Source organism: Phascolarctos cinereus, unplaced genomic scaffold (assembly GCF_003287225.1).
Source record: "Phascolarctos cinereus isolate Bilbo 61053 unplaced genomic scaffold, phaCin_HiC Scaffold_4;HRSCAF=312, whole genome shotgun sequence".
NCBI classification, from domain to species: Eukaryota; Metazoa; Chordata; class Mammalia; order Diprotodontia; family Phascolarctidae; genus Phascolarctos; species Phascolarctos cinereus.
Window position 1 is genome coordinate 591,038,517 of NW_027555847.1, and position 13,799 is coordinate 591,052,315.

The following is a 13,799-nucleotide window of genomic DNA, read 5'->3' on the forward strand; positions in this document are numbered from 1 at the left end:
AATCAGGGTAGTTCGCTGTCCAATTTTGGAAGAAGAGAAGCCACTGGGGTAAAGGCATACATCTCCTATGTGGCAATCAGGGCACATTAAAGGTCATCTTTCTACACTTATTTAATTTTACCCAGGCTAAGTCTAGAGGCAATGTGGGTCAATGAAAAGAACATGATTTTGGAGAAGGAAGACCTAATAGAATGTAAATTCCTTAAGGACAGGGACTGCCTTATCTTCTTTGCATCTCTAAGTACCTAGTCCATTAAAAATATTTGTTATACTGAATTGCTAAATTGACCTGGATTTAAATCCTGTCTTTGTCACTTACTATCTGTCTGATCTTGGGCAAATCTCTCAGATTTTTCTTTCTTATTTATAAAATGAGAAGAAAAAGAGCAGAACGGTCAAATAAATTCTTTTGAATGAACTAACCAGCTACTCCAATAGTCCCCAATTAGTAAAAAATAAAGGTGTATTTGAAACAAAAGAGAGAGAGTATGATACAGTTGAATGAAAGCTGGATCTGGAGTCAGAGAACCTAAGTTTGACTCCTGCCTATGTGATCTTGGGAAAGTCATTTCATATTAATGGGCCTCAGTTTCCTAGCATTCAGGGTACTAGACTACATAACTTCTAAGGTCCTTTCCACTTCTAAATCTGTAATACTGAAGTAACCAAAAACGTATTGGCAGTAAATTCAGTTAATTTCATTTTATAAGAGGTTATATTCCTGAAGTCTCTTAAAACTGATTAACCTTTCCTACTTTGAATATTAATACATTCAATTTACTTATATCCAAAATTTAAAAAAAAAGACTCGAGAAAGATGCAAAGAATAAGTTTTCTAACTAGTACAGTAAAATTTATTTGTCTTTATGATTTACACAATAAAATTAAAGACATAAGAACAAATACCATCAAGATGGCTATGTGATGTTTAGGAAAACAACTGGTCCCAATTCAATTGCACATATGCTCATTCTGCTTAGAATTGAATTTTTGCTTGACTGTTTTAATAATTTTTGCAGTCTCCAGGATATGCATAGTTGAATATAAACTGTCTTTCTGTTTCATTATCATCAGGTACAGAATGCTTACCAATTCCCAAAAAATAATGAATAACAAAAAAAAAGTCCTTAGACAATGGACCACATTTTCACAGAAATAAATGTGATGAGCTCACGGTAATGTGATACATTTCAGCTTCCAGATATACAAATGGAACAATATTAACATATTAAATGTATGATTAATTTTTGCTTTCTTTTTATTATTTACCATATACTAATTTTTGTACAAACTATCCATTGATTTCTTTGGTTTTGAAATTCATGTCCTTTTATAGCCTTACCTGACCCAAATACAATGTTCTACTTGTACCAAACACCAAAATAAGTAAAAAAAAAAAACCCAAGCAAATAAAAACATGAAAACTCAGTGGCCACAAGGTAGAAATGGAATTTTCTTTTCCACGTTAAAAAGAAGCTGGCCTAATTAGGCAGTCATACCTGGGGTACTGCAGCTATTACCGCTTCCTTTAAGTAGAAAAATTCTTGGGAAACAAGTACTACCACAATTTTCAAGTGATTGTACCACTTATCTCCCTGTTTTGTTATGGAGTAATTTAGTAGTAATTTATCAGCTGCTCATCAGGCTCTGCCTTCACCAAAAACATCCAATCTTCTCTTTGAAAACAAACAAAAGCAAAATGGCATAAATAAATAAGTTTACCTAAGGGGATATAATAAATAGGCTAATAGATGGGAATAGGAAATATTGTGACATAAAGCTGGGCAATGTTGCACAAATGAACAATAGCTTTGGGTCTTTAAGTTCCCATAAGTATAATTTTAATTGTACAACAAAGATTGAGTACTGATATGATGTAACTGACGGGCTTTTAGAAAAATAATAATGAAAATTTCTGTTGCTTTCATTGTTCAAAAATAAAATTACTGTGCTTGCACTGGTAAATTTAAGCCCTCTATTTTAACTTCAGAATTTCAACACTGTTGGGTTGTGAAGCACAAATCTCATGGATTAAAAATAACAGAAATAATCATAACACTATGATTCCTTCAACTATTCATGGTTTACTGGCATCTAGACTAACTACACATACTGTCTGAGAAGATATTAAGCTCAAAAGTTTTGCTGTCTTCGTTTTTTTGCATCCATTGCATCCAGAATTGGTTGTCTTTTTGCATTATAACTTTGACGAAGCTCTTCAATTTCTCTTTCCATCATTGGGTCCAGTGCCTTTAACCGCATTTGTAATTCTTCTAAACTCAGGTTTTTCAACTGGAGGTAGAAAAAAATAAAAATATTTAGTAAATTATCCCCAATGCATGCAGAAACTTTAACACAATTATTTCAGCAAAATGTTTACTACAAAATATTTGAAATACGGTTCAAAGTCTAATCCAAAGGCATTTAATTAAAGGTGTTTCATCATATAAAAAGTAAGTCTTGCAAATATAGTAAAACAATATTCAACAAATAAAAGATTTCAGTCAAATGAAAATTTTTCTGCTCTCTCCTGCTAATCATTGCAAGAGATTAGGCTGACACTAGGGATTTAATAAGAAAATAAAAATGATACAAAACACTCTAGGCTGTGTCTTAGAGCAAATATTTAGCTCAATCTCCTACTTCTAGAAGTTGAGTAGCTCCTTTCTTTAAAAGGCAAAGCTACTCAACTCCTATTTTTCCATCAATGACAATGCTTTTCTGAATGCAAAGTATAGAAGAAAAATGGTTAACATGGAATTGAAAACCAAGAAAAAAAACATTATCTACTAGTTAGTTGGCCTGGCATAACTTCATCCTAAAGGGCTAACGGAACCTGTGGATGTGATTGTTATACCTTTTCTAGGGATACCTGGTACTGCTGAAGGATAACTGAGGTACCAGGGATGAACTGCAGACAGGGAAGTGTAGCTACCACCATCACAAAGCGAAAGAATGTGCTTTTTTAAAACCATAGGTCAGGGGCATGGATTCTGAGTCTTGATAAATTCTTAATTTGTCGTTACAAGAAATTAAGTTGAAAGAAAAAGAAGTCACTACCTGACAACACAGTTTTGTTAAGAACAAGCCTCATTTATTTTTTGACAAGATCAAAGATATGAATAGAGCATGAGAGGCTTTAAGCCAGGCCCCTGACAACCTCTTTCCATTTATCATTTGAATAATAGAGCTTGTTTATAATTAATTATCACAATTAATTAATTGTCAATTATAATTTTGTAATAATTATTTATAATTAAATGGTAATAGCTTATTACATATTAACCTCTACTACGTTAAAGTAGTCAGGCGGTTTTCAAATGAGGGGACTGATTAAATCCAAAGAGTGTTCATTAATATACTTATGTCAGCCTAGAGGGAAATTGCTAGCAAAGGGTTACCAGTCTCTGTCTTGGTGCTCTTATATTCAACATCTTTAACAACAACTTGGGAGAGCAAATAAGTTTTTGGATGACACTAGAGAGTGGGACATCCCAGTTTGGATCACAGAATCAGTATTTTTTAAAAAAGATCTTGATAATGTTGACTACTAGGAGAATGTTAACAAGATTAAATTTAATTCAGATAAATTTAAAGTTTTTTGAACTTGGATTAAAAAAAATTAACCACACACATAAGTTAGGAGAGACATGGTCAGAAACCAGGTCATGGGAAAAAGATGTAGGTGTTCTAATGGAACTAATACAAACTCATATGGAACAGCAAGAAAAGCTGAATGAGATCTTAAAATGCATTACAGTAAGTATAACATCCAGAATGACTAGCCATAACACATCTGTTATAGTGTGCCCAGTTCTAGGCACTGTATTTTATTTTATTTTTGCATCAACTTTTTTGATGAAGAGTTTTTTAAAAAATAAAATATTTATTTTCAATTATGTCTCTTCCCTTCTTCCCCCAAACAAGTCTTTTCTTGTAACACAGATTTAAAAAGAGTAAGAAAAAGAAAAATTCAGTAACAACAAACAACAAATCAGTTGTACCTGACAATAACAAGCAATATTCCATACATATAGCTCCTCACCTCCGAAATGAAGCAAGATAGTGCAGTATCACATTTTAAAAGGGACACTGACAACCTATAGGGTACATATAGCAGAAGGTAATCAAGATGGTGAGGAGATAATTATACATTAGGACCAGCTGAAGAAACCAAGGGTGTTTAGTTTGAAGAAGACAAATCTTAGAAGGAAAATGATTGCTATCTTTGAATTAATTTAAACAATTCAAAATTGGAGAGGACCCACAAGATGACATACTAGCATGAAGTATAGCTGAGCTCTTCCCAACAACTATTCCACAAAGATCTAGAAACTGCATGGGGCAGAGTACTGACTGGGAAATGGAAGCAAAAACCACAGGTAAAAAGAGGCAGACAGCATGGTCTACAGACCCTGGGCGCAAGGTCTAGACTAGAGCTTGCTGTGCAGAGTCTTCTGGTGCCATGATGGACCTGGGAGAGGCCTGCCTTTTGGTCATAGGCCCTAGGGTGTATTGAGTGAAGAGCAAGCACAGGAGTAGGGAGAGGTTTTGTGGTTGGGAGTGGAGTGGGGTCTCAGGATGTACCAAAATAACCAAGGCAGGAACCCAGACCAAAGGGAAGCTTATAGTTTTGCTACTTTGAAGCTGGCCTCTCAAACGCTATGTCAGGAGAGAGAAAGCTCTAAAAGATCATACCAACCTGGCAGACTGAAGAGGGCAGAGTAGCAGGAAGACATACAATGAGTGCCTGCTCCCTGTCCCCCACCCCTCAACCAAATTTCTCTAAATAGATCTAGAAAATGCAACAGATTAAATCCTGATCAGTTAACACATGAGGGGGAAAAAAAAGCACAGTAAGTCATATTTCCAACCCAAGTTTGGCAAAAGGAGATGGAGAATTTGGAGGACGTGTTTTGGCCAGCAGCTCTCAGCATGCTAGCACATGGAAAGATTGCATTCGTGCATAAAGAGGTCTTTGATGCAGCTTAGAGGGATGAATCGTGTGTAGGGTTCAGGAATAAGTGTCAACTAGCAGCTGTGTTCACTACCCAGTTCTGGGTGAGAGATCCAGGACAGACTGAGGAAGGGAATTGTGCTTAGAGGTGGCATTCCAGGGTGAGGAACAGTCATGTGTCCTAGACTATGTACTGAACAGGAGCAAGTTCAGAAGCAAGCAGCAGCTATGTGGGTCAGGTACCAGGAGTGGAATAGGGTCTCAGATCCAGCTTCCAGCCCAGTTAAAAGCCTATACAAGAAATAACCAAGGCAATGATCCCAGACCAAACCTACAGTTCTGTCACTCTAACCAGCAGAGTTTTCCATCTGGTTGATAGTGGACAAGTCTAGCAGAAGTCTAATGGAATGCCAACCAGGGGCAAAACAACAGGTGTGTTGCTCAGACCCAAACCCAAGTAAGGAACTTGTACAGCTCAGTGATCAGATTTTTTTCATGGATCAAACTGCTTTGGGAGCACTGGAAGTTGACAGGCAAGCCTGAGCTGTCCATGAGACACTAGATAACACAATACTTAATACCCTGAGAAAGTGGCAGCAGGACCAAAAAGGACATAAGCATGGCCCAGAAGTGCACAAAGTCTGGCTCAAACATAAATTCTGAAGTCAAGAAGTAGGCTGGAACAATGAATTGAAATATTTTTTACATGTTTTTATAAATTAAAGGAGAGAGCTAGAGGATAAATTGGAATAGAAGTAAGTACTATGGAAAAAAGAATTGGAAAGTGAATTAAAAGCTTGGCATCTTACACAATCAAGAGACTCCTTGAAAATTAGAATGAGATCCAAGATAATTCCAAAGGACTTATGAGGAAAAACTTTATCTACCTCCAGAGAAAGAATCTGATGGAGTCTGAATGCAATTCAAAGCATTTAAAAAAATTTTTGTTTGCCTTTTTTTGTCTGTTTTTTCTTTCACAACATGAAAAACATGGAAATATGTTTGCTTGCCTTCTTATTGAGCGGGGAAAGGAGGGAGGAAGAGAGTTTGGAACTCAAAATTTTAAAATACTAATACTAAAAATAATTTTTACATGTAATTAGAATAAAATGTTTGAACATTAAAAAAATAAGTATAGTTAAAATAATTTTTCACATTGTCTATGTCCTAAAAAAATTAGAATGGGCCAAATCAAGGTTAATAACTCTATGAGATAAGAAATATTTTTAAAAAGTAAAATGGCTGAAAAAAATAGAAGAAAATGTAGGGTATAACATATCAAAAACAAACTGACCCAGGAAAAATGCTCTGAATCACTAATAATTAGAGATACGAAAATGAAAACAACTCTGAGGTTCTATCACATGCTCATCATATTGGCAAAGCTGAAGAAAAGGGGAATGACAAATGCTGAAGGGGGTTTGGGAAAACAGGTACATTAATGCACTGTTGGAAGAATTGTGAAACGGTCCAGCCATTCTGGAAAGTAATTTGGAATATGATTCAAAAGTTACTAAACTGTGCACACATATCCTTTGACTTAATGATATTACTTCTAGGTCTATAAGCCAAAGAAAGCAAAGAGAGAGGAAAAGGACCAATATGAACAAAAATATTTATATCAGCACTTTTTACAGTGATGATGTAGAAACTGAGGGGATGCCCATAAATGGCTAAACAAACTAAAGTATATAAATGCGATGGAATACTGTTGTGTTGAAAGAAATGATGAAAGAGATGACTTCAGGGAAAAAAAAACCTGGGAAGACTTTGATGAACTGATACAGAGTAAAGTGAGCAGAACTAGGAGAATAATTCATACAGTAACAACTATACTGTAAAAAAATCCCAAAAAACTCAGCTTTTAAAGTTTTAAGAATCTGATAATCACCATGAACAACCACAATTCCAAAACGCTTATGATGAAACATGCTACCCACTCCCTGACAGGATACAGATTGAGACATACTTTTTTTGGGGGGGATACTGCCAAGGCCAGAATTAATTTTGCTTGACTATACATATTTGTTATGAGGGTTTTGTTTTTCATGATTTTTCTGTAGGGCATGAGGTAGGTGGAAAGAAGCTAGATTTGCATTATTTGAAAAAAAAAACCCAATAAATAAATAAATAAAAACAATAGAAAACTGCTTTTTACAGAGCATTATGCTGGGTATTGAGCCTTTAAGTACCTAATTTTGTGAAGCACTATGCTAAGTGCTGGGCCTTACATGCTTAATAAATGTATGCTGAAATAGACTGGGTTATTGTTCATTCCTTTGGGAGTCCCACTCCTGACTCTCAGGACTTTACTATGCCACAGAAGCCTCTGCACCCTGTAAATTCACTCCACCCCCCTACTTCATATACTGGAAGTAAATTTGGCCCCACAGGTCCATTCCTCTGATTATCTAGTTCAGGGATGGGGAACCTGAGGCCTTAAGTCTAAAGGCTGCACTTAAGGATGTAGAAGGCCACATACAGTCTCAAGGCTGCAGGTTCACCACCCTACGTCTAGTTCCTCTCAGAACTTCCATTTTAAAAACAATGCCCAGAACAAGCATGTCTTCATTCTTCTCCAGATTCCCCTTCCTGACTCTCTGGACTTACTTTACTATGCCCCCAGACGTGGACGGGGTATCTTTTCCCTCACTCTCTAACACTCTTCTTTCCCCTCCCCTTTCAGCTTCCTTTTATGTGTCATCTTCCCCCATTGAAGTATAAGCTAACTGAAGACAGAAACCGTATTTCTGGTTGTATTTGTATTCCTTAGCACACTTAATAAATGCTTGTTAGGGGAAGCTGGGTGGCACAGTAGATAGAGCTCTGGACCTATAGTCAAATTTTTTTTTAGTCTTTCTTTGCGTTTTATCAATGTACTTTGATAGTAATAGTTTATTCACTTCCGGTAGTCTATTCTCTCCATAATGCCCTCCTTATAACAGAAACAAACCCAGTTTGCAATCACTACAACTGAAAGAGTATATATAACATTATGTAACTGTCATCTACCATCTCTCTGTCAAATGAACAAGAGTAGATATGAAGATAAAAAGATACTTGTAAAGTAGTTTTCAAACTGTAAGCTTCTATATAAATTCTAGATATTATTATTACTACTACCACTACCACCACCACCATCATTACTACTACTACTACTACTAGTGCTGCTACTGCTACTGCCACTGCCATCATCACCACCACCACCACCACCACCACCACCACCACTACTACCACTACTACTACTAAGATCAAGGTCTTCTATAGACTCTTTAAAGGTCAGATTTCAGAGTAATTTAATTCAATTGCAACTTAATAAACTTGAGAATTTTTATAACCTAGAGACTGGGAATTGTCAGGTGGGAGGAGAATGAAAGCACTGGGAGAGGAAGAAGAATCCCAGACCAGTCATCCCTGATTGACTGGATTATAACATCATGTCTCAGCTGCCTCCTGATTCTGCTTTCATAGGCCTCTTCTTCCACTGGTGAGTTCTTCCCAAAACCTCCATTTTGGGGAAGGTCCCCAGACCAGTCACCCATGACTCTCTACACCATGTCACCATCCCTCCCTAATCCTCCTCAATTGCCCTTTTATGTGTTATCTTTTCCATTAGGATGTAAAATCCTTGAGGGAAGAGATTCTTTTTGCTTTTATTTGTATTCTCAATGCATAGCACAATGCCTGGCATATAGTAACTACTTATTAAATGTTTGATAACTGACTGACTGACCTAAAAGCTTTGTTTCTAAGTTTTAAAGATTTGTCCCTGGCTCTGGTCAATTGCTTTCTAGTTGGTGCCATATGTGCCTATGTCTTTTTTTTTCTTGATATCCTAATATATGCAAAGAGAATGAATGGCAATATCCTTTGAGATTATCACAAAAAATCACAGGCAAATTCATAGACCTTTAAGTAGAAAGACCCAAACTGCAGGACTTCCTTTTTTACATTGATTCCTGACAATTCCCAGTTGGGCTGGAGGTGGGCTTTCTTTTCATAGAGCAAACAGATTAAGAGCAGAAAAAAGCATAATTTCTACCCATGCTGGCCCCAGGACAGGCCACGGAATTCATTCTCCTGCATCATAAAGAGCTTCCTCTTTCCCTTGTTGTTGAAATATTTTCCTCACTGGACAGAGACAGATGAGTTCACCTGAGATGCTGTTGAGAAAGTCAGCATTGACAGGCTTTAACTATTGAGCCAGTTTAGTTTCATTAAGAAGCAGCCCAAGAGAGTCAGTTATGATGTCTAGGGCTCGGATCAGAGTGGAATGGCTTTTTAGGACTTGCCTAATGTCTTTTTCTTTAAATTTATTTATTTTTAGTTTTCAACATTCATTTCCACAAGATTTTGAGTTCCAAATTTTCTTCCCATCTCATCCCTCCCCCCACCCCAAGATGGCATGCATTCTGTATACCCCTTCCCCTAATCTGCCCTCCCTTCTATCTTTCCCCCTCTTCTCGTATCCCCTTCCCCTTCTATTTTCCTGTAGGGCAGGATAGATTTCTATACCCCATTTCCTGTATTTCTTATTTCTCAGTTGCATGTGAAAACTATTTTTTTAACATGCATTTTTAAAACTTGGGTTCCAAATTTTCTTCCTTCCTCCCTCCCCACCTATCCTCATTGAAAAGGCAAACAACTCAATACAGGTTATACATGTGTAATCATGCAAAACACTTCCATAGTAGTCATGTTGTAAAAAACTAAGTATATTTCCCTTTGTCCTATCCTGTCCCCTATTTATTCTATTCTCTCTTTTGACCTTGTCCCTCCTCAGAAGTGTTTGCTTTTGATTACCCCCTCCCCCAATCTGCCTTCCCTTCTATCACCCCTCTCTCTTTCTCTTATCCCCTTCCCCAATATTTTCTTGTAGGGTAAGACAGATTTCCGTACCCAATTGAGTGTGTATGTTATTCCCTCCTTAAGCCAAATCCTATGAGAATAAGATTCACTCATTCCCTCTCACCTTCCCCCATTTCCCCTCCACTTTTCTTGTCTGTTTTATGTGAGATAATTTACCCCATTATTCCTCTCCCTTTCTCCTTCTCCCAGTATAATCCTCTCTCATCCCTTAATTTTATTCTCCAGATATCACCCCTTCATCTTCAACTCACCCTTTGCCCTCTATCTATCTATCTATCTATCTATCTATCTATCTATCTATCTATCTATCTATCTATCTACATACATACATATAATTTTTTCCCTCCAACTACCCTAATACTGACAAAGGTCTCATGAGTTACAAATATCTATAGTCAAATTTTTAATGAAGTCTATAAGTCCATCATTCTGTTAGTGGCTCCTCTCTTTCAAGGACAGGAAATCATACAGCCATCACGTAATTTGAAGTATCTGAAGAACCATATGAGAGAGTTTATTTGTTGGCCTCAGAGGACAGAATTGGGAAGTTGCAGAGAGGAAAACTGAGGCTTGATATAGGGACGACTTCCTTATATTAGGGCTATCCACAAATGTAATGGGCTTGGGAAGTAGTGGGTTTCCCCTCACTATAGGTCTCAGGGAAATACTACATCACCACTTATAAGGAAGGCTGCCAAAGGCACCTTTGTTGAAGTTTAGGAAGCAACTAGATGGCCTGAAGACCTTTCCAGCTCTGAGATTATGTGAAAGCAGCATTTAGTACTATTGATTGTACTCTGTAATTCTCACTCAATTATTTGATGCTTGTTGAGCAAACTTCAAAATGGGATTTCCTGGGCATAAATTAGACATTCACTGACAAGACAGTTAACTAAATGGTACCCTACTGACCTGAAAGGGCTATAGCAGATATCAAAAACAATTTTACTTATCCCAGGGGGTATCTTATAAGATGTGAGTATAAAGTAGCATGGCTATTTTTTAAAAATAAAGTAAACATTGATAAAGATCACAGAACGAAAGGGAACTTAGAAATCACTTGGACCAACCCCTTCTTTTAGAGATATGGAGACAGAAGATCATGGAGTTGAAATGATAATAATAGCTAGCATTTATATAGCATTTACTAAGTCCTAGGCACTGTGCTAAGTTCTTTACAATTATTATCTCATTTGATCCTCAATACAACTCTGGGAGATGCTATATTATTATCCCCATTTTATAGTTGAAGCAATTAGAGGTTAAATGACTTGCTTAGCTAGTAAGTGTCTGAGACTAGATTTGAACTAAGCTCTTCCTGTCTGAAAGCCTAGTATTCTATCCACTGATACAGCTTCTGAGTGACCTGACTAGTACATAGCTAGCATCAAAGCTTGAGAGATGAGACCCCAGATTTTCTGACTCCCAGGCCACTGTTTTCTACGACACAGCATATTTTTTTTCCTTTCTGGTTGGGTAAAAAGGAAAGACTGCGGTTTTGTCACCTAGGCTAAGATCTGTGCCCAATACCCTTGGAAATTCTATTTCCTGTTCACTAGAGTCTAAATTTAAAATGACTCTGTTTAATGTAGTTTCCATAAAGCATAAAATAAACATTTTATGGGGCAGTTTCAAAAAATAAGAAATACATTGCCTGGGAAATTGGAAACAAATTACTTTAGCAGCTCCATCCCAGGGCTGTTGTGAAGATTAAATAAGATAATATATGTAAAACATTTTACAAACCTTAAAGTACTATATAATTGTTAGCTATTATTTTTATTGTTGTTATTTCTACTAGTGGCTCATAGAATAATAGATTTTAGAGTGGGAACAGACCTCAGATATAATTTAATCCAACTCCCTAACTTTACAAATGAAGAAACTCAAGTCCAGAAGTCATCCAAGATACCGTTAGGGAAGTATGCAGGTCCTAAGTGACAGCACCAGGATTTGAACCCAGGTCCTCTGACCCTAAATCTCTGCTCTTTCCTACACACTAAGCCACATCTCTCTGATGAGAAACTTACTCTTAATCTCTGTATTTTCAAATTGGTAATAGTCTAATGAGAAGTCTCTTTGGACACTGGACTGTATAAAAATATTAAAGTTCTAAAGTTAAAGGATTCCATATTCTTTATCTAACTCTGATGATTAAGAGTTCAAAATGTAGGTCACTCAAATAATCTGACATTCATTCTGCTGCTGAGAATCCCAGGGACCACCAATCTGAGAAGGAGAGGAAAGTAGCTTTAGGCCTTCAGCTTACAAACACAGAAGAGTGAATAACCTACAAATGATATTTTTATAGAGGTGGCTTTTTAAATGGATAAATAGCGGAAACTCAAGAATCAAGACAGAATAGTGCAAGATCTCTCCTAAGCTGCAGGCCAGTAGATAGTCTAAGAAGTGCCAGCTCTTACATAGGGTTTAAATAAAAATTATCGGGAACAAGAAACAGACAAAAAACCAACCTCAAACTCCCTTTAACAGTAGATATATTATTCATGTGTTAGACATAAGGAAGTAAGGGCCAATTTCCAACAGGAGCCAAAATTTCTGATGAAAATTGGTGCAATGTGGTGTGTGAATGACAGCTGGAACAAGCATCCTGTTTTGTTAATGACAGCATCGATTTTCATATTAAACACAAAGGGCAAGAGAATTCTATAGCAAATTTCTCTAATATTGCTTATATGTACATTCTTTATAAAAGTCATGAATATGAGGTGTGTAAATGAATGTTTTTTAACCTTTAAAAGCCTAAGCAATTGCGAGCAGTTAGGTGGCATAGTGGATAGAGTGCAGGGCATGGACTCTACTAGACGAGTTCAAATCCAGCCTAAGACACTTACCAGCTGTATGACTCTAAGCAAGTCATTTAAATCATTGTCTCAGTTTCCTCATCTGTAAAATGAGTTGGAGAAGGAAGTGGCAAACCACTTCAAACCACTTTCTTGGCAAAACCAAGAAAATTCCAAATGGGGTCATGAAGAGTTGGATATGACTGAAACAACAACTGAGAACATTCTATAAAATGCTAAACCCAAAATGCCATTTTTGTGAGAAAATGCTCTTAAAACCTGCTATTTATCTTCAAAGAGATTTTTAAAAATGCCTTTTACATCCATATTATTTTGGAATATCTACTCAAAATTAAATGCAAACCAATGTAATTTGTAGAACAAAGTATAGTTGTCAATTATATTACAACTTTCCTTAAGATAATCTATCAAAATCTACAGTAACAATCTACACTATTATATTCAAATGACAAGAAATAATTACTTGCATAACTTAGTCTTAAAGACATTTTAGGAAAACGGATAGAGACAGGGAATGCATCTATGATTTCATTTGCATGGGGACTCCAAAATGAGGAAATTCTTTCTACCAATGAAGGTTGGCACTTTCTCTGCAATCTATGGTCTAGGGAGCTGACTAGGGCACTAAGAGGTTAAATTAAATGATTTGTCCAGGGTTACAAAGCTAGGATGTTGTCAGAGGTAGTACTTGAAACTCTGTGTTCCTGGCTTTGAAGCCAGCTGTCATACCGTAGCATGGTATAGTGGATGGGGTATAGGACTTACGAGTCACAAAGACATCAGTTCAACGTCTTATAACCTTGCTGAGCCTATGTTTCTCGTCTGTAAAGTAGAGATAAAAGTACTAGTAAAACCAATCCCACGGTGTAAGGTGTAAATGAGGTAGTCTATACAAAAGGCAAACAGATGTTATCTTCTTATCAAAAGTAGCCCTGTTTAATTGGGAGACCTTAAATGACCTCAAATTTTCAAATTCTGAAAAAGATAAATAGAGGGTATTAAAATGCTTAAATGTAATATAATTTCAGGATTTAACAGGTCTGTACTAAGTGCCAGTATAATAATTCAGCCTATTAAAATAGATGATGAGACATCAAGACAAGGAAAATTAATGGTTTTATATGTTAATACTAACATAACAATGTTAT

General features: G+C 36.5%; 1 protein-coding gene across 7 annotated transcripts in view; it reads right to left on the reverse strand.

Annotated features, from left to right (window-relative positions):
• Nucleotides 1-827: 827 nt before the first annotated feature.
• Nucleotides 828-13,799, reverse strand: part of STK3 (serine/threonine kinase 3) — a 485,213-nt gene continuing 472,241 nt past the window's right edge. For 6 of the 7 annotated variants that reach the window (XM_078153675.1, XM_020969092.2, XM_078153672.1 and 3 more), the window contains one exon: nucleotides 828-2,292. In XM_078153675.1, the coding sequence (XP_078009801.1) occupies nucleotides 2,134-2,292 (159 nt within the window). In that variant the 3' untranslated portion in view covers nucleotides 828-2,133. The remainder of the gene's footprint in view (nucleotides 2,293-13,799) is intronic. The other variant, XM_078153674.1, reaches the window with a different exon arrangement.